The sequence below is a fragment of the Desmodus rotundus genome, chromosome 12, assembly GCF_022682495.2.
Source record: "Desmodus rotundus isolate HL8 chromosome 12, HLdesRot8A.1, whole genome shotgun sequence".
NCBI classification, from domain to species: domain Eukaryota; kingdom Metazoa; phylum Chordata; class Mammalia; order Chiroptera; family Phyllostomidae; genus Desmodus; species Desmodus rotundus.
The window spans coordinates 68,285,507-68,307,066 of NC_071398.1; the positions used below are offsets into that span (position 1 = coordinate 68,285,507).

The following is a 21,560-nucleotide window of genomic DNA, read 5'->3' on the forward strand; positions in this document are numbered from 1 at the left end:
TCTGGCCTTTGCCATCTCCTCTAAACAAATTCAAATTCACAAACTTCCCAGCAAAATGAGGCTCTGTTATGCACATTGAAGGCACAGAGTGGAGGCTGGTGCAAACTGGAAAGAAGTCCATCCTGTCACGTTGAATGGCAGCTAAACTGCCCACACACCGAATGACTTGGTACATGCTGTTCCGTGCAGAGCTGAGTAATAGTCCAGGTGGCCTTTTGCCAAGCAACTTTAGAACAGACTTTGGGCCACACTGGGCAGTTACCATCCCTGTTATTTAGAAACTTGGCTTGAAGAGGTAGGGAGTAAATAAAAGGCACTGGCTGCCTTGTAGTGCCAACTTTTCATCTCCCAACCTCGCGCAAGGCCTGCTGTCATGAAGGTCAGGAAGCCACCTCTTTATGACTAAGAACTCAGGGCCTCAGGAAGCCCACCGGAGGCTTGAGGACGAAGCCTGCTCTGAGGCCCCTGGGTAAGTGCAGGGAGGCTGCCCGCAGGAAGGCCATAACCTGGAGCTGCAAAAGGGGAGTCTCGGCGCTGGCTGAGGGCCAGAAGTATGCAAGTCCTTCCTGGTCACTTGTTCTTCATAGGTTCCCAGGCTTCCTCTGAGGGCCATAGTGGCTGCCCCTCTCAGATACACTGTTCGACCTCCCCATCCAGATTCTGTCTAGTCAAACTGAGTATGCTCAGTACCAAACATAAACCTGGCACAAGTCAATTGGTGACACGAGATGTCATCACTCTGCTCCAAAGTCAGGAGCTCCTGAGTCCAGAGCTGGACCCTAGGGTGTTCCTGGCACAGACATCATCTGGAGGTAGGGGACCTCTGGGGCTCAGATGAGCAGACCCTTACAGGTGGGGCACACTCTCTATTCGAAGTGTCTCTCTCTCCGACCCTTTCTAGGCTGTGGGACTGGGGAGCGGCCCAGCTTGCTGCCAAACCATTTACAGCCTCAGAGGACTCAGAGTGAGAGCAGTAGTGACTGGTCCCTGCCAGCCTCTGAAAGCTGGCACCGAGAGCACAGGGGTGCCCTCACCTGTGGAAAGCTTGGTTGTAGAGGGGCCACATGGGGGACTTGCCTGAATTGCTACAGGCAGATGGTGGTGATGTCGATTAGGACTGGAGCTCCACCTCAGGCTATCTCCACCTCAGCTGGCCCTCAACTGCTAACTTCTGAATCACACTCTCTTCTCTTTTCTCTCCGGTTGCCCTTGTTCTTCGAGGTGTGTTGGAGTATGTCACCAGTGCCTCAGAGTCGATGCATGTTGGAGGAAAATAAATGGTCAGAAGGAAGACAGGTCTTGTCCCACCTTCTGGTGCCAGTGTTTTCCCCACTTTTAGGCTCTTTCTGTCCTCCTTTGTCCCACATCTTCTCTCCTTTTCCCCAGTTTCACACATAAATGCTAAATGCTTCTCATTTAAATCCTCTGGAGAAGGAAATCCATCCAGTGTTACTGCTGGCCCTGTGCTTTGCACTTTATACATATTTAATCTCAACCACAGAATAGCCCTATGAAGTTGGAATCCTGTCCTCATTTTTCACAGGGCCAGTTTGCCATCAGTGGCCTCAGGGAGTGTACCTGGTATCCCAGCAGCTACAAGGCCTGATTCTGTAGTTAATAATCAAGGCCTTGGCACAGTCTTTAGAATTAGAAGTCCCTCTTTCAAATGCAAATGATGTTTTTTAGTAACTAACTAACTCTGCATTGTGTTAAGGCCTGACTGAAGAGAAAAGAAAGAGCTCTAGTGAACTGATACCTATTTTCATAGTGACAGGAAGGGGTGGCATTATCTCATGGATGTATCTTCAGTAGAAGGTGGCATTGACCTCATTCTTACTTGTGAAATAGGCACGAATTGCCATGTGGAATATAATACAAAGCACAGCTATCCTTATCCCCATACACTGCCCTGAGTCTGGTGTCTAACTCCAGAAATACAGAGGAAACTGGGGACTACTCAAACCAAAATAAAAATTAGAGAATGGAGTTTATGAGAAAAGGGCAGTGGAATTGGGATTTTTAATTTGGGGAAGGACAAACTCAGAGGTGACCTAATAGTAGCTTTTAGAGACTTGAAGTCTCAGTATGTGACAGATGGTGTCTAGCTATACCCTGTCTCTGATAAGAATGAGAATAAATTGATTCTGGTTTAAACATAAGCATTAAGACTCATTCATTTAAAAACACTTTTGAGCACCTACTGTTTCAGGTGCTGGTGGATGTGTTTGGAGTATATATCAATGAATGAAATAGGTAAGCATTGCTAGCCTCATGGAATTTATATTCTAGGTAGAGAAGACAATGAACAATAAATATGTACAATACTGGAAAGTGGTAAGTCCTCTTGGGAATAAAAAGAAAAACATAGAGCCGAGGGGGGGGAGGTCAGAAAGTGTAAGAATGGAGGGCAGGCTGCAGTATTAAAGAGTGGTCAGGGAAGGCCACATTTAGACAGTGATTTTAAAAACACACACACATATTTATTATTTCACAGTTTATGTGGGCCAGCATTCCAGGCACAGCTTAGCTGAATTCCCAGCTTAGGGTTTCACTAGGCTCCAGTGAAGGTATTGGCCAGGCTAAGTTCTCATTGGAGACATGACTGGGGAAGAACCTGCCTCTGGGCTAACTTGGGTTGTTGACAAAATTTATTTCCTTGTGGGGATAGCACTAAGGGTCCCAACTTGTTGCTGGGTCTTGGCTAGAGGCTGCCCACAGTTCCTTGAAGCCACCTACTATTCCTTGCCTTGCGGAAAGCCCACATGGCAACTTATGTCAAGTCAGCAAGGAGAGGCTCTAGAGCAAGTCTGCTGGCAAGACAGTCTTAAAACTTAACATAGTCACGGGAGTGACATTTCCTACCTCTGTTACATTTATTGGGGAGAAGCAAATGACACATGCTGCCCATACTCAGGGGGAGGCCATTATCAAAGGCATGAACACCAGGAGGCAGATATCATGGGAGGCACGTTAGAGTCTGTCCACCACACAGTCGTCCCATCTTTTTTTCGTAGAGATGGGATGGAAAGGGAAGTAAATAACCATGAGATTAACTAATAGAGGAAGATTTGTTCCCAGGAAAACCATTGATCTGCTTTCTGCCTATCGCTTAGTTTTAGTTATTCTAGAATGTTATATAAATGGAATCGTAGAGTAAAGTTTCTAGTGTCTGGTTTCTTTTATTTAGCATAATGATTTTGAGGTTCATTTATGTTGTGTCTGTAGTTCATTCCTTTGTATTGCTGAGTAGTATTCCATTGGATGAATAAAATGCAATTTATCCATTCACCTGCTGATGAACATATGGCTTGTGTCCAGTGCTTGGCATTATGAATAGGGCATTATGAATAAAACTGCTCATGTACAAGTCTTTGTTTTATTTTTTGTGGGTAAATACCCACTAGTGCTTGTTAGGCCAAATAATAAGCATATATTTCAGCTTATAAGATACTGCCAAACTATTTTTCAAAGTGGCTATGCCATAGCAAATGTTTTTAAAGCAATGCCTTAAAGGAAATGAGGAAATTAGCCTAACAGATAAGTAGGAGAAGGACATTCCAGGAAAGCTGTGGAGTCTGAAGCAGTAGGAGAAGGTGCAAGAATGGGCCCTAGAGGTAATGGAGCTGGTGCAGATCAGATAGGCCCTTAAAGATAATTTTAGAGACTTTGGCTTTTACTCATATTGATAAGGGAAGCCATTGAAAGGTTTTGAACAGAGCGATAACCCAACAAAAGACAGTCCCATTTGACTTTGGAAAAGATCACTATGGACTGTCAGTTGATGGAGGGGAGAGGAGTTGGGGGGCTGGGTGAAAAAGATGAAGGGATTAAGAAGTACAAATTGGTAGTTACAGAATAGCCACAGGGATGTAAATTATAGCATAGAGAATATAGGGAGTAATATCAAATAACGATGCATGGGGCCAGGTGGGTACTTAAAATATCTGGGGACCACTCTGTAAAGTACACGATTGTCTAACCACTGTGCTGTACATGTGAAATTAATACAGGACAATATTTAGTGTAAGTTGTCATTGAAAAATTAAAAAAATATTTTTAAAGATCACTGTGGTTACGTTATTGAGAACAGGCTCTAGAGAGGCAAGCGTAGAAGTCCGAAGGGCTGTTACGAAGCTATGGCAGTAATCCACATAGGAGGGGATGGCGATCAGACTGAGGCAAGAGCAATTGATGTGGGGCGAAGTGAAGGAAGCACCAACGGGATTTGCGGATGGATGGACGAGGAATGTGAGAGAAACAAAGGAATCAAGGAAGACTCCAGGGTCAAAACCTAAGCAATTGGGAGGATGGAGTTGCCATAGTTAAAACTGGGAAGGCTATAGGTAGAGCCCTATAGCCTCCACATTTGAGGGTGGAGTGGGATTTCAATTTTGGGCAATTTGTACTTGAGATATTCGTTGGACATTTCTAGTGGCAATATCAAGTAAGCAGTTGAACATATATGTCTGAAGTTCTGGGTGGTGGGTTGGGTTGGAGACATAAATTTGGGAGTTATCAGCATATAAGTGGTATTTAAAGCCACGAGAATGCTCCAAGATCACCAGGGAGTTAGAACTACCAAAGGGGAAGAGAAGAGGACCCGGGCCACTCAAACATTAACAGTTTGGGGAAAGGAGGAAGAATCAGCAAAGGAGATAGAAAAGCTGCAACTGATAAAGAAAACTAGTAAGAGTCTGGAGTTGTGGAAACCCAGTTTAGAAAGCATATGTGCTGAGAGCCCAAGTAATACGATGACTAAGAATTGACCTTCAGATCGAACAATCCGAGGGTCACTGGTGACCTTGACCAGAGTGGTTTTGGTGGGCTGGTGGAGGCGAGGCCTGACTGCGGCAGGTGTAACAAAAAATGAGAAGAGAGGAATTGGAGTTAATGAGTTGACAGATTATGTTGAGGAGTTTTGTTGCAAAAGAGAGCAAGAAATTCGACAGTGAGTAGTAAAGAATTTATGAAGATTTTTTTTAAGGTAGATGAATAATAGCATGTTTATATACCAATAGAATTTTCCAGTAGAAAGTGAAATATTGGTGGAGGGGAGGAGGGGAGACTTGCGGGATGTTTACTTTTGAGAGGTAGAGAGAATGAGACCTAACGCATAAGTGGAATGTCTGGCTTTAGAAGGGAGCATGGATACTTGATCTACGGCCACAAGTGGAGAGACAGAAGATGTGAGCTCAGATGCCGGTGGGTGGACAGATACAGTGGTCAGAGTTTTCCTCCAGCTGTTTCAGTATTCCTGATGAGGTAAAAAGCAAGCTTTATTCTCCCACTGTGTATTTCCAAACATGTTCCTAGAGTGAGTCACTCTCCCTCATGTGTGCTAATTCCTGCTGACACGTTCACACCTGGAATGCCCGTATCCTTTTTCTCTGCTTGTCCAAACCTTGCTCAGGTTTCAGAGTCCAACTCAGATTCTACCTGCTCAGGTGGGCCTTTCCTCATCACGCTGCCTGAAATCATCTTTCATCCTGTGCTCTTCCCACAATTACAGTTCAGGTACATTATTTGGGAAGTGTTATTTAATTCCTGGCTGGCAACTATCTTTCCATGTGTACATTTCTTGTCCCTCCTTTTAGTTATAAACACTTTGGGGGGTGGATGGATCTCAAACTTCCTCCATAGCCTTCAACATAATCTTGAATGTTGTTGAGCCTGTAATAGAAACTCAGAGAGAGAGTTTGTGCTGATTGATTGCAAACACCCTAGAAGTTGCAAGTGAGGCTCATCTGTACAGAAAAAGACGAGGAGACCACTGTTTCATCCTGTGCTATCTCCTCCACCGGAGAGGCCCAGCAGCTGTGCTCTGGGGCACTCCAGGTGAGCCTTCAACCCTCCCTGGAACCGAGCAGTCTCTCTAAGAGAAGGTGGGCAGAAGCAGAAAGCAAACAAATTGAGCCGAGAAACAGGTAAGAAGAAGAAATTCTGGACAGTGAGAATTGTTTGAGTGGGCTGTGTTTTATTTTGAGCAACATTCATTCATTTGATAAAGACATAATCATCTATGTTTGGGCACTGTGTGAGCAACAATGGGGAGACACTGGCGAGAAAATAGAGGGAGTTCCTGTCGTCCTGACAGTCAGAGTTCAGTGTCTGAACACAGTTTGAGCAGTACTGTGGTCTGACTGCCGTTCAGCCTCGTGCATGTTATCTCCCCTCTTGTTTTGCTTCACTTATAATGAGCCGGAGTCACGTGATCCCCTGTGCCACAGGATTAAGTACAAGGCAGGTCAGAGCACATTTCTGTGCAATGTGCTTAAAGCTGGTCCACCTTCGTCCTGACATCTTACGGGGCAGTGCTGTCCAACAGAAGTCTCACGTGAGCCACAGATGAAATTTAAAACTCGCCGGTGGCCATGGTAAAAGGAAAGTACAAAGACTCATGTAAAATTAATGTTAATAATAGATTTAAAATATTACTTCAACATGAAATGGTTACTTAAAAATCAAGAATTTATATTCTTTTGTTGTGGTTAGCCTTTGCTAACCCAGTGCCTACTAAGTCTTTGAAGCCCTTACAGCATATCTCAGTCTGGACTGGTCACCTCTCAAGGGTTCGACAGCTACGTGGGGCTCGTGGCTGCCATCCCGGGTGGCAGGACTTTTGAGGCTACTGTCTAAGTGCTGTCCCTGGTCCCAAACACAAGTACAACCTCAGAAGAGTTGCCTGATCCAGGGCCTGGCTGCAGGTCACAGCTAGGCTTTCCAGGGAGGAGTGACTTCGGCTCCAGCGTGGGGTGTGAGCCTCAACGTGAGAAAAACTGCCCTGGACTCTGCGGGATGCCAATCAGTGGCTTTATCCTTTTTGAAAAATAAAAGCAAGTGAGCTGAGTTTGGGAATAAATGTCAGATTGTATCAGACAACATGGATAATTTAAAAATATTAGTAGGACTTGCATTTCCTGTGTACCAATCTATCTGTAGAAAAATTAATGTAGTTTTTATACATTTTAACTCCATAGTAAAGTTTTGCTTTGTTCCCCCTTCCATGCCTGCTGTTCAAAGAGAAGCCAGCAAAGCACAGGGTCATTCCCTAGGCTCCACTGCCCGAATAGCTGAGGGACACAAGTCATGCTGAGCGTCCCTTCCAGCTGCTTGAGTGGGCCTGGGCTCCTGTCCCCACACGGGGTGTCCTGAAGATTTCAGGGGCTCCAGCCTCACCCCAGCTTTCACAGGAGGCCCGCACTTTGCTAAATTAAGCCCAGCCAGGCCTATTTGTGGACCCAGAGGCTCCAGCCAAGTGAGAGGGATTCATCCAGCTGAGGAATGTTCTGGGAGGGGGAGAGCAGTGCTGAGATCATTGGTATTTATGTGTATGGTCTCTCACTTGCCAGCTCACTTGGGCCAGATCAACAGAGGCTTCTGGGACTCCACCAAGATTTTAACAGAGTGACCCTGGGGAACAAATAGCTGGAGACACACCAAGAACAGTTTAATTTGGAAAGCAGCGTGCACACCAAGGCGGTGTATACATGGGGAGCTCCGAGCTCAGCATCTAACTAGGACAAGCCCAAGACACCTCATATTTCCTCCATATTTTGTAGTACACTTGATTTTTGGAGCAGTTTCGGTTCCCAGCAAAACTGAGCCAAAGGTACAGAGATTTCCATCACACCTCCTGTCCCCACACCCACAGCCTCCGAACCATCAAAATCTGAAGACATCTCCTTTTAATCTATCTCTTCTTGGGTTCCTAAATTTAGTGTTGACCAGAAATAGCTCTCTCTCCTTCTCACGGCTCATGCATCTTCCTACCTTTGGGGAAACTGACATTTATTGAACACCTACTCTATGTCAGATACTTTCACTATATCTTCTCATTTGGTTTTCCCAATATTTCTGAAAGGTCGTTATTAACACCGGAAGGAACTGAACCTTACGTTAAGTGATTTACCTCTAGAATACAGAGGTTAAATACATGGAACTATGTGAACTATGCGAAACTGTGGAAAATGGTTATATCTGTACTTTCCTGTGATTGAACCTAATAAGAATGTGGGAGAGCTAGTATTTTAGTTCTAAAGTCTACGTTCTTTGCATTGTACCATACATTGCTCTAAGTACCAGATTCTTTCTTTTCCCCTGGCCGTGCTGCAGTTTCAGATTTTTATCTCTCACCCCCTGAAAGACTCGAACTAGAGAGCTGAGAGGAAGGGTCTAGAAGGCTAAAGCTGGAGTTACAGGGTGGACCTGTATTGGTTTGTGTGTCTGCTGCTGTTACCGCTGCCACCCGTGTGCGTTTCCATTCACTCTCTGATTCTGGACCCCTTCTGTTTATCACACTCCACTGTAGTCATCTGTTTCATTCACCCCGTAGGCTGCAAATTCCCTGAGGACTGCGATTGTGTCTGCCTTGCCCTATCCCGTGCCGATCAGGGTACTTTGCCCATCTAAAGTGGGTGCTTCATGGATATTTGATCAAAAAAGAAGTAAACAAATGCTACCTTCTCACAAGTCACTCTGTCTTCAGCCCATGAGTCTTCTCTCTCCCTCTCCCCCCTCTCTCTCTTTCCTGCTCTCTCTTTCTCTCCCTCTCTCTCTCTCTCTCTCTCTGTCTCATCTGTCCACACACCTGACCTCCTTAGAACTTCTCAGCCTCAGTGTTGACTCGGATGTGACTGTCTGTGTTTGTCCAAACAGGCCAGGAAGAGAATGGTATTGTGTTCAGGCCCCCACTAAGGACTGACATGGGCTGGGCCTGGACGAGTGACCTAAACGGAGGAGCTTTGCCATTTGGATGTGGATCCTTGTATTATGTATTGTAGGAGTATAAGCCGAAATTTTCCACTTGGTTTTTTTCCATCTCTCTGACAACTGGACATTAAAGCAGGTTCTGGCAGGAAAGTGCCCTGGCCTTTAAGAGTCTTCTGGTTACAAAGGCTGTGGACACTGCCCTGCTGTCTTTTCCCTGGCGTGAAGGACACTTGTCACATGTTGGGGCAACCTTTATGTCTAATTTGGGGCTTAACTGCAGTAGAAGGCAGTGGACCTGGAGCCTGTAGAAGGGCAGGAGTCACACTGCCGACTGAAGTCCTGACCCTATGGCCGAAGGACTGTTAAACAACGAAGTTCAGCTGAGTAGATTTGAAGATCTCAGTGGTCTTATTAAGCAGTTCATGGGCAGCATCCCATCCAGCAGCTTGAAAGATGATCCCAGGGGTTGTACAAAATGGCAGGTTTTTCGGGAAGAAGGGTGGGGAAAGGGAGCTAACAGCAAAAGGAAAGGACTGTTTTAGATCACTGACATCTTCTTTTGGGGGGAAGGGAACGGAGAGGGTTTTTATCGGGCAGATTGCCTCTCTTTTATATGAGGGATGGAGAGGGCCCATGTGGCAGATGACCTCATTGGTGTTGACCAGAAAATGCCAGCCTGGTTGATTAAGATTATGTTTCTGGGAGAGTTTGAAATGGCTCTTAGATCAGGTATTAAATCTAGGTAGCACAAGTGATGCCATTTTGGATCTGTGGTTTTCTCTTTAATAATACTTAATGTTTTTTTGCGTTTGAATACCTTCTGGCTTAAGTGTCTCACGTCTACCTAGAAGATGAGCAGTGAGGGTGGTATCATTCCTATGGACAAGAGGGAGAGGTTCTGCTTTAATTTAACCGACTGTATTAAAACAAAAAGCATTGAGAGTCACACAGTTAGTTAATGACAGAGTCAAATATTTAGACCCACTTGGTTCTACCTTTGTTTTAAAACTGAGTGAATGGAAAGACGTTTCGTTTGCACAAAAATGCACTTGGAAGCTACTAAAATTTGTTTTCAGGGACTGTGCAGGGCCAGCCCCCTGCCCCTTGGTCAGGACAGCAGAGTCCTGATGAAAATACTCCATACTTTACCCTGATTTGTAGAGCTGTGGCTTTCCCTCACTGGTGTCAGAGAGGCCTAGAAAAGAAATTCATTCTGCATACAAAAAATATTTATGAAGTATACTTTTCCTAGAAGGGATACGACTCTAAATAGAAAAGATTTAAAAATAAAACCAACTACTAAGTGTTACTTTTCACTTTGGGTGAATAATCAGGAATTATATGAGAGGCTGCTGGCAAGATTCTGAGACACTTCTTCCTGCTAAACTTTTCTTTTTGAATTCCATTAGTTTATAAAATTGATTTAGAGTGGGATTTGGCCATATCTATTTTTGTCCCAAATAAAGACCCTTTTACGGATGGCCTGTTCCTCTTTGACTTGTTTCCTGAAGTCTTAGGAGGTGCAGTGCCCATTCCTTCCCTCACTGACCCCAATCTACCTCTTAATACACTGAGAGCTCCCTTGAGATCAAGTTGAAAGGCAAAAGCTATGACCAGCACACCTGGCTAATCCTACCATTTCTCTGTCCCTAGGGAGTCTGTAATTTAAATGGGTAAATAAGACATGTAGAAATGCAAGGTGTTATGTGGTGTGTCGATATGGAAGTATAAGAAGAACGATACTGTGAAAACTCGGAGGCATGAGAAATGACTTTTCATGGGGGGAGATGGAGTAAGGCTTCATCAGGGATGTGCATTTAGTGATGAAGGTGAAGGGAAAACAGTGATAATGGCACAGAGAAAGCACAGGGCCTGTGTGGGAGATCCAGTTAGACTGGTGGAGTATGATGGGAAGTAAGGCTGGATAGACTGAGGTTAAATTTTAAATAGATTATTAATCAGGCTTAGTTGTATAAAATTTCATTGCTGCACAGTTGAAAGCCTTTAAAAGTTGTTTGTTTGTTTGTTTTTTTACTAAGGGGAGTAATCTAATCAGAGCTAAATGGGCAGACACTGAGGTTGGGAGGCCATTTATGAGACTATTTCCAGGAGTGTCGAACTCATTTTCACCAGGGGCCACATCAGCCTCAAGGTTGCCTTCAAAGGGTCAAATGTAATTTTAGGACAGTATAAATGGAACTACTCCTCAACTAGGGGCAAGGAGCTTGGCGCTGCCGCCAGGTAGAAACAAGGTACCAGGCCAGATAAAACAAGGTGGAGGGCCAGATTCAGCCTGTGGGCCTTGTGTTTGCCACCTGTGACTCATTCTCATCCCACTGAAAAGGAAGGGGTGTCTTACAGGATGGTAACAGCAGGGGCTGGAGTGGGGCTGGGGGGTGGGGGGTGGAGAGGAGGGCAGGATGGCAAAGAGGGATGGAGCAAAAAGGAAAAAGGACTCATGGACATGGACATCGGTGTGGGGATTGCTGGAGGGAGAGGAGTATAAAGGGACCAAATGGTAATGGAGAAAAGTACAATAAAGATTAAACCCCCTCCCCCCAAAAGAAATATGCAGTGTTAATCTCTGTTAGAGAAGCTTTAATTATCACTGAATTCTAAATATTCTAACTTCCTAGGGCTTTTGAGAACATTTTTAATAACAATTTGAGATAAAATTCACGTATCATTATAACCCATTTAGAGTCTACAGTTCAAAAATGTACACGTCAACATTTTTAGTACATTCACAGAGCTGTGCAAACATCACCACAATTAATTTTAGAACATTTTCCTCATCCCTCCAAAAAGAAACCCCAACTTTATTAACTATCACTCCCCAATTCCCTATCCTTCTTCAGGCCATAGTCAACCACCAAGTCTATTTTATTTCTCTGTGGCTTTACCTGTTTCGGACATTTCATATTAATGGAATCATGCCCTATGTGGTATTTTTGTGCCTGACTTCATTCACTTAGCATAGTGTGTTCAAGACTTACCCATGTTGTATATGTCATTTCTTTTAATGGCCAAATAATAATTCCATTGTATGGCTATACCACATTTGGCTTATCCATTCATCAGCCAATGACTGAAATTTTAAAAAGTTATCCTAGAATTTTGTAGTATCAAATATTTATGCTTAAAATAAGGGAGCTCCTGAATGGCACTTGCACATTTTGGATTCCATGTCAGTTTCTATCTCAACACCATATTTCCTTATCTACAATGCCTTCCACCCTTCTTTTTCTTACTCACCCATTAAGCCTTCATTGGGGAACAAACCCAGAGATCGAACCCGCAACTTAGCTATGTGCCCTGACTGGGGACAAACCCACAACCGTTTGGTGTCCGGGGCAATGCTCCAACCAGCCGAGCCACCCAGCCTGGGCACCATTTCTCTTTTTTTTACAAAGTATATATATTTTTAGGCTTCGGTGTGACATGGCTTCTACTGGGGCGTAAATTTAAAAATCTTATTATTTTTAAACATAAGAGCCACATTTTGGATTTTATGAGAAGTAGATCAATTAATATGGTTAAAATTGAAGATTTGGAAACAAGTCAGGTAAGGTCACTGCTGACTGCTTTTAACCCACGTCTACGTGGGACTTTTCAGTAAACACCAGGGTGGGAATCAGTTCAGCCGAATCTTGGGTTTCATGTGGATTGTTGTTCGGGCTCTGGTCAAGTGATGTTTCCTGAAACAAAACAAGCTACCAGCACAGGGGAAGTCCGTCTGATTAAACACTGTTTACCTAGGCAGTGATTTTTCTGCAGAAAGAAGGTATAGGGGGGTTAGACTTTAGCGCTTTAAATTGCTATGCACTTGCATTTCCATGGGTAAGACTTTGTAGCACCTCTGAAATTACTTTGATCCACTAGAATCATTAATCGTAGGATCTAATCTTGTAGAGGTGAAGCTATTTTAGCAGTTTTGTGTGAGACTCATAATTTTCATTGTCTGTCTGATTGCGTAGACATAAACGAAAGCCTGGAGAAGTAATTCTACTTGTTATCTCTCCTATTTTTTTTTTCTTTCCCTCCTTTTCATTTCTCTTTTCTACTATCTCCGCAGGATAAAGTTAACATGAAGAGTGTTCAGCTTGGGTGAATTTTTGGTTTTTTTGTTTTGTTTTGTTTTTGTTTTTTAGGTTCTAGAACATGGATTTATTTTTAAATTTTTTAATATTTAATTTTAATTACAGTTGATATTCAATATTGTATTAGTTTCAGGTGTACAGCATAGTTGTTCCAGGGGTGTCAAACTCATGTTCGCTGGGGGCCACATCATTGGGTGTGTATTTGTATGTGGGGGCCTGGGATGGCCCACTTTTGGTGCAATAATTTTTTTCCTTTCTATGAAATAATACTGGTTTAATATGTGGTTATGGCAGAGAACTTTAGCTATCCTAATCAGACAGGGTAAGTTGTTGTTTTTACAATTAGTAATAGTTAATAGGTTTTGAATGCTCACTGTATGGCAGGCACCGTGCATTGTGCTTTTTGCGTGTATATTCAGTCTTCTTAATATCCTCGTGATCTCTTTTATGACCCCACTTGATAATGAGGAAGTCGAGGCTTTTGGAGAGGGCGGGTGACTTGCCAAGCCCTCTTCTCACCTTCAGGGTGAGCGCTTGGCCGCCACACTTACAGCCTCCGCGCCTTTCAAGAGTACACTTAATGTAGCACATTCCCTAATTTCATAACTTACTACGTTCCACTAAGTCAGGGAAGAGTTGGCCATGTTTCCTGACCTGATCTCTGGCTGAAATGCTGGACTCAGTTATTGCTTTTATCTTAGAGAGGAGCCCTTCTGGGTTTCAATTTCCTTATTTTTTAAAGTGAGGGACCTGGAACAGATAAATGCTAAGGTCTTCAAATTTGTGAATCTTTCCCCAAATTAATTCAGATACTCACTTCATTTTCTTATCTAGGATTTAGAACAGATAGAGAACACATAATTTACACCCTCCATTTTTCCTCCCTTTAGAGGTAAGTGTTTTTCCTGTTGGGGCTGAGGAGGTGCTAGATAGCCTGGGAATGGAAGGGAAGTGCACGAAGTTTGCTGGGCAGCCAGGGCTCTAGGTGTGTTGTGTACGTTATCTCATTTAATCTGCACAGATTCCCCTTTGGGATGGACATCACTGCCTTTATTTTAAAAAGAAAGCAACCACACTGTGCCCATGAGAAAACTGCGGCTCCTATGGTGAAGCCCATAACATCGTATTAATAAAATTCTTCCTGCTTAATACTATGCTGTGGATTTCATCAGGGAAGGGACGGACTCCTCTCTGCACATTCAGCTGTAAGCCTGAATGAATTAAATCCCTGAACTAATAGACTCCTCCTTGGGTTACCCCACAAACCTGCTTCTCTTTTTCTGTTCCCTAGTTTAGTTAATAATACGCATTGCTGCCCACTTGCTAGAAACTTCATCAGCTTTGCTCCTCCCTCTGGTCTAATCGGAAACTCTCAGAGATCAGCGAGCCCTGAGGATTCTACCTATGAAAGGCTTTCTGAGTCTTTCTCCCTGTGCTTCATTGGCCTCCGACAGCCCCCATCCGTATTCTGGTCGGTTGCCTCTTGACTCATCCATCTTCTTCACGTCTACCCTAAGTTCCTTCCTTCTTCCTCGACCAGACCTGAGCATGGCAGTATTTTGCCTGCAGCTCCCTGGTGAGTTCTTATTCTCTGCTGATGACTATTCAGTCTTCTTCGCACGCCTTTCATGAGCTAGTTGTAAACCGTGTTCTGGGCTGATTTCCCACTCCACACCATATACCAGGCACTTCACCCGCCCTGGACTCTGTATGTACAACCTCTCACCAAATCTTTGTTCATACTTCACTTGGGATGTTTTTATTTTCTTTTTCTGTTTGTCAAAATCTGATTTGTGGCTACTTCACCTCAATAAAAATCAGTTGTTCCCTGCGTTGATCTGCCCTCAGAATCTCCTCTCACCTTAAACAAATGCAATTTATGAAAACCAATGTTATGATAAAGACAGTATATTGTTTTTTTAAAATGTTCATGATATAACTTCTTTAAAGAATTCACTCCCTAGGTGTATTTAAAAAACAGTCCTATGTATAGCTCTTTGGTTTTCAGGAACAGACCTATGTTGATAGGAAAAAAAATATTTTAATACACACTCCGTCCTCCAATACTTTAAGGAGCAAACAGGCTCGGCCGGCGCTGTTCGTCGCCAGCGGCCGCGATGAACGAACAGATTAGGAGAATGGGTAAGCAGCTCTGGGGAAGTCCTGAAGCCGCACAGTTCCTTCATCATTGGCTGGGCTACTGACTCCACTTCTATGTCAAGGGCCACGAGAAGGGCTGACTTGCGATGACAAGTTGTGGACTGAGGCAAGATCAAGCAGGAACCTGGTTCCGGGGTAGACGGTCTGTGGCAATTAATGCCAATTATTGCCTATGTGCTTTTCAGAACATCGAGCTGAAGGTTGAAGTGGAGAGCCTGAAACGAGAACTGCAGGACAAGAAACAGCATTTGGATAAAACTTGGTAAGTTGCAGTTTACAGTAGTTGAATTCTGGTCCCTTCAAGAGTCCGGCCACTAGTCTGAGAACGGTAGATTTGGAACCAAATTCCTTACCCTGAACTCTGGCATTTGGATGCCATGTCCAATTCAGGAACTGAAATAATGTGCTTTCTCTCTGTTACTAAGTCCAACAGATCTTGCCATAGGTTGGTAAATGCACCACACCTAAGCTTGTAAACTTTCTATTCAGTAATCTACCAATAACACCAAGGGCTGGCACAGTTTGTGGAAAATGGGCACACTCATATACTGCTGGTGAGAGTGTGAATTGTAGCAAATTTTGGGGGATGTGGCAAAGTAAAAAAGTAAAGTAAAAAATACCTCTCAAAATAAAAAATAAGCATTTCCTTTCCTCAAATAAATCTTAGAAGGAATCTATTCCTATAAACAAAAGCATGATTATGAAAGGATAAATGTATAAGGATGATTACAGAATTATTATTTGTAATGGCGAAAACCTAGATTCAACTATGCTTCAATAGAGCAATGGTAAAAGGCATTTCGATATTACCATACTGTGGAATATTATGCATTCGTTAAAAAGAATGAGTTAGCTTTATATTACTGTCCTGGTCAGAAGTCTCTGATAGACTAGGTAAGGGGCAAAAGTGCTGAGTGATGTTTATAGTATCAGCCCTTTTGGGTAAAGACAAACAGCCCTCTCTGTGTGTACATGTGCTTGCTTGATTGTGCGTGGAAAAAACTGGAAGGTAATGTAACAAACTCTTTGACATTGCTTACATCCAGAGAGTGAGACCAGCATTTGTAATGGGGAGAAGACTTGACTTTTTTTCTTTATACGCTTTTGTGTTGTTAAAACGGTTACTTTCATAGTTTGTAGTTTTTATAATTTCATAAGTGAGTTTTAAATGATTAAGTATTATTAAAATTGTCATTAAAAATAATTTCCAGATGATATCGTGAGGATCAGCATGCAGTCAATCTGATCTGACATTCTTTCTAGTGCTACAGTATCTCTTGATATTTAGGATGACAAGTCTAGCAAGCTCAGAGTGCTCAAAACCAGATTCAATAATACACAATGTACCGGCATTATTAAACACTTACTAAAGCATTAAACAAGCTGGTAGATTTTAGGAAAACCTATAAAATATAAAATATTTTATAAAATAACAGATGAGTAATAGATTTTGAGATTTGTGTAATGCTTTAAGAAATTTCTATATCATTTCAGCTTTTAATTAGGTGGAGTTGTTACATTTTTAGAAATGAGAAAACTGAGGTACGGAGTGTCGAAGTCTTCTCAAATGAGGGGCAGAACCCACATCTGGCACCACTTCAAGGTTCTTCTGACTTCACGACAGCTGTGGCCTGTCGGATCAGGATTCCTGGCTAACTGAGCACGCAGAAAATGTGTGACTGCTGTTCTCGCAACATGATAGTTAGCTTTGGTCTATTACATTTATCAAGGAATATGGAGGCAAAGTAAAAGTTGATGATTCCAGAGGTCTGCCTATTTAGGAGTCTTTCTGTTTGGGATTATTCTCACGACTTGTGTCCCTTATACAACCAAGACCCTTCTGTCCCCAGAAGGCTGTATAATGACATGGGCACTCAAGATAAATATAGCTGCTGGGATGGTGTGAGCAGTGTCCACCAGCAGCCGAGGAATCCTGTAATCTTCAGGGAAGCTCCAGTTGGTCTCCATGGACACGACCTTCTGGCTCAAATATTAAAGTACCGCAGGGCTGGGGTAGAGTAGCTGTGATTTATCAAGAACCTATGAAGGTTCAATATTGTTATTTGCCCTGTGGACAAAAAGATGGCTCGTGGTTCTCAACAAATGTCTTAAAACAGGAATAAAAGCAAACCGGAATTAAGATCACTGAGCACCTGATACTGCCCCCGAATTTCTAATCCTCAGATATCCAAGGGCAGCTGTTACCAGAGCTAAAAATAAGCTGGTGACACCTGACCCACTTCATGCTAGCGCCTGGACATTTCATTCCTGAGGACATCAGAGGAGCGAAGCTGGGCCAGAACCCTGAGCTCCCATAGATTAAATGTCTGCTCTCTGCATGGGACCATGGGAAAACGGGATCGAACTCTGGACAGGCAGCCCGGATTCAGGACAGATATTTATGAGTTTCTGGTTGTAAAGGAGGAGAGCACTTCTGTGGCTGTCCAAATGGAAATTCTGGCCCAGCAACCTACATGGAAGGAACACTTTAAATAAAAATAGCAAGAAAGGCGGGGAACTAGCAATGCACTCTGGGAGGAGGGTCTGAGTGGAAGAGTCCAGGGACAGATGATAGTGAACATGGATGTTGAGTTCTGAACTGTGTGATGACTACCCACCTTCCAAATGCAAGTCGCCCCTCATGAAGCTGTAACAATAATGGAGCTGCTAGGGAGTCTGATTGACAGGCAACAAAAATATAGAGTTCCTAAAAGATTACCTGAAAAGGTTAGAAAGAGCAGTTCCACGAATAATTGCAGAGGGGAAAATGCTTCATTTCCCTCCTCATCACTGTGAAACAATGTTCACGGGTTCACTTGCTAAATTACATGACTGGCTGTGACTGGTTTTAGTGCTGATGTGGAGAACCTCAGCAGCCAGAATGAAGCGGAGCTCCGGCGACAGTTTGAGGAGAGACAGCAGGAGACGCAGCATGTGTACGAGCTCCTGGAGAATAAGATCCAGCTTCTGCAGGAGGTGAGCGCGGACTCCAAACGGCCAGGCCCCTCTTTCCTCTTTCCCTACTGCTCTGCCCCCTGCATGCGCCTTTCCTTCCTTGCTTTGCTTTCCACACGCATCAAGTGTCCCTGTGTTTTAGGGCTCCTAACCTAGGTGGGGACTTTGCAGCCTCTCAGCCTTTGTTCTTTTTGCAGGAATCCAGGCTAGCAAAGAATGAAGCTGCGCGGATGGCAGCTCTGGTGGAAGCAGAGAAAGAGTGTAACCTGGAGCTCTCAGAGAAACTGAAGGGAGTCACCAAGGATAGGGACGATGTACCAGGAGACCGGGTCAGGCCCGACCAGTACACTGAGACCCTGGCCCAGAGGGACAAGTAGGTGCCTTTGGTTCTGTATTTGTTGCTTGTCTTCTGCCTCTTCTCCAGGCTATGAGTGCATATAGCAGCTGTACTGTTCCCTTTTAAGGATGTACAGTGTTCATCTCTAAGACTCTATGGCTCCCCCAACTGAAGCTTTCTTTTTAGGGTAGAGTCTTCAATGGTATTTATTAACGGGTGTTGGCAATCAGGAGCCTGAAGTAGTTATAAATAGAACAAGGCTCAAATGGTGTGAGGCAAGAGACATGGATTTGCTTATTCTACAAATGTTTATTGAGCACCTGCTACGTTCCAGGCACTGGGCTAAGCACTAAGGTTACAGACATGAAAGACTCAGTTCTCTCATCAATAAATGTTACATGATCAGAGTAAGTTTTCCGATAGAATTAACATGGGATGCTCTGAGGACATGTAGGATTGTCATCTGTTCCAGACTAAAGTTTCTTAGAGGAGCTGAAATCTGAGCTGAGTTTTGAAGAATGAAGAGAAGTTAGAAGAAAGCATAGGAAGTGCATGGGGAAGAGAAATGTTCTGTGAGAAGGAGAAGCTGTGGAAGGGAGACACTGGGAAGGGCATATTTCAAGACCTGCAAATAGTTCTATATAACTAGAGCAGAGGGTCTGGGGAAGCCCAGGGAGAGGTAAGCTGTATTGACAGTAGGGGTCTGACTGTGTCAGCTTTGTATGCCACAGTAAAGGACTTGGATTTGTTCCTAAAGGTAGTTGGGCAGTTGGTAAGGCCATCACTGTCTGCATTCCTGCAGCAACTTCTAGCTGTTCTCACTTCCGGTCCTGCCACTCTCCAGTCTATCCCAGCCTAACAATTCAGAGCAGTTTTGAAGCCGGGAATTCCACATTATCACATTGACAAATAATTTAGCCTCTTAGAGGCGTGATGCGATGGTGTCATAAAAGCCTTCAGTGGTTTTACCCAAATAGGTTAAAAAATGCAATGTACACACGGTGGCCTATGTGATCTGAGACACAGATCCGATCATGCCATTTAAAAAGCTCTCCAGCATCTTCAGGAGATAAGATCCGTTCTCCTTAGTGTGGCCATCAAAGCGTTTTATGACCCAACCCCCGATTTCTCCCAGAATCTTCCCCCACCGTGACCCCTTCACATTTCACTGATGGGGACTAAGTTTTGTTGAGCTCTTACTATACAGTTGACCTGAGTACTTTACATTTTTATTTAATCCTCCTAACAGCCCCCATGAGATAGGGAGTATTATGCTTTATAAATGAAGAGACTGGCATTGAGCGAGTTACGTAGCATGGTTTCAGGAACAGCTAGAAGTTGCTGCAGAAGTTGCTATAGTTTGACAGATAGCTGGAATCCAAACCTGAAGCCACCCTGCCTGTTTATAAAGCGGTCATGCCACGTCAGGCCCCCAGAATTCTGCTCGTGCTTTCCTTCTGTGGGCAGCATCTGTCTTTTTCCCTCCTGGAGAACTATTCATCCTTAAAAACTCACTAAGGCATCAGTGGTTACTTCTGTGAAGGCTTTTGTGATGGCAGAATTAAGCCTGTATTCTTTCTTTGTTTTACATACACATCCTTTATTGCACACTTCTCAGTGTGGTGTTGTATTTCCTTCCATATCTTCCCTGCTACATTCCCTGAGACTCGTCTCATCTCTGCATCTCAGTAAATGCTTGTTAAACTAAAAGAAAAAAGGAAGAAAAGAAAGAAAACATTCACCCCTGACAAGTAAATCGAGGGTGTTCGGTCAGATGGCCTTGAACGGCTTTATAAAGTAGGAGAAATAGATCACCTGCAGAGACAGAGGGTCAAAGCGATGAGTGATGTTTGAGGCTTGAGAAAAGTAGACATATTCCGGTACGGATACATGGGGATTTGATAAGGAGTCCACATTCATCATCAGAATTAGCATAACAGCTTGCATTTGCATAATTTTTTTAAGTTCTAACCTTCTTAGCCCCAAATCTTAGCTGATCCTCATACCCTAAGTGAATTTAGAATTTGACTTTCTGGCTCCCCTCACCTTTCTGCCAAACTGTCTTCCTCCCAGGGTGCTATCACTGTCTTACACTTGCACAGACATAACCATCCCACGTGGAAACATTTCACCTAGCACAGCATGTTTTCCAAGGAGAGGGGTCTCTAGTACTCTAAGATTTACAAACAGAGGAACAGCAAGATGTGCCTTGCACACTATAGATGAATAATGGCTGATTTGAACCTGTCGTTTGTATATTTCAGCACAGCACACAGTCTTTTAACTTAATCTAGTCTGAATGTCCAGCCTCTTCTCCAGCCATTGCCTTCCCCCTCCCCATCTCCTTTTCCCCTGCCTGTGACTTCCCCAAATATGCCTTGTATCTAATGCCTTCATTCCTCTGGTCAAGCTCTTCCCTGAGTCTGGAAAATAATCCAATCTTCAAAATCTCTTCTCCTGAGCTTTCCCTAAACTCTTTCTGGTCAAATGAATCACTTTTTTTTTTTTTTAAATCTGTGTTCCTGTAGCTCCATGGCAGCCCCCAATGTACACATGGTATACAGCTCTGGTACGGTAGCACTTATTACATTCTGTTCCTGTCATTTGTTTCTATTACTGTTTCTCCCCACTCCCCAAACTCTTGGCACATACCCTAAAAGAGTTTAAGTTTGTGTAGAGTACAGTTTTGTCTTTCCAACTTTATATTCTCAGTACTTGGTAGAGTGCATTGAGTCTACATAATCCTTACCTAAGAATTATTTCTTGAGTGAAACAGCAATAACAACCCCCAAACCCACAACTTCTGGGCCCTCATTTCTAGAGTTCCATATACCTGTGGTGTACAGATCCATGGGCCAGCTTCAGCAGGCCCATGAAACTGGTGACATTGTAAGCAAAAGTCATTTGTGTAAATATTTGGGAGCTGGAGCAGAGCATACGTGGCTTCCTGAAGAAAAGAATCAAAGAGTTAAATGACCCCCAAAGCCCAAAACCTACAGTATTGAACCATGCTCTGTCTGGAGTGGGCTGAAGGTAATAGTGGTATCATGACTATAAGTGTGCTCTGTCTTCTTCTTCAACGCAGACAAATTGAAGAACTGAGCCAGAGCCTGGCTGCCCAGGAGAAGCTCGTGGCACAGCTCTCTCAAGAGAAACAACAACTGCTGCATCTGTTGGAGGAGCCAACGAGCATGGAAGTGCAGGTGAGGTTTGCGCCATCCATGCTTCCGTGAGTCGTGCACTTTTAACATCTAAGTGTATTAGCTCTCTATCGCTGCGTAACAAGTGACCACATACCT

At 43.6% G+C, this 21,560-nt stretch overlaps 1 protein-coding gene across 14 annotated transcripts in view; it reads left to right on the plus strand.

Annotated features, from left to right (window-relative positions):
- Positions 1-21,560, plus strand: part of PDE4DIP (phosphodiesterase 4D interacting protein) — a 166,733-nt gene that overhangs the window by 52,518 nt on the left and 92,655 nt on the right. For all 14 annotated transcript variants that reach the window (XM_053916260.2, XM_053916262.2, XM_053916268.2 and 11 more), the window contains 4 exons: positions 15,155-15,231; positions 17,822-17,945; positions 18,122-18,297; positions 21,347-21,464. In XM_053916260.2, coding sequence (XP_053772235.1) covers positions 15,155-15,231; positions 17,822-17,945; positions 18,122-18,297; positions 21,347-21,464 — 495 coding nt within the window. The remainder of the gene's footprint in view (positions 1-15,154; positions 15,232-17,821; positions 17,946-18,121; positions 18,298-21,346; positions 21,465-21,560) is intronic.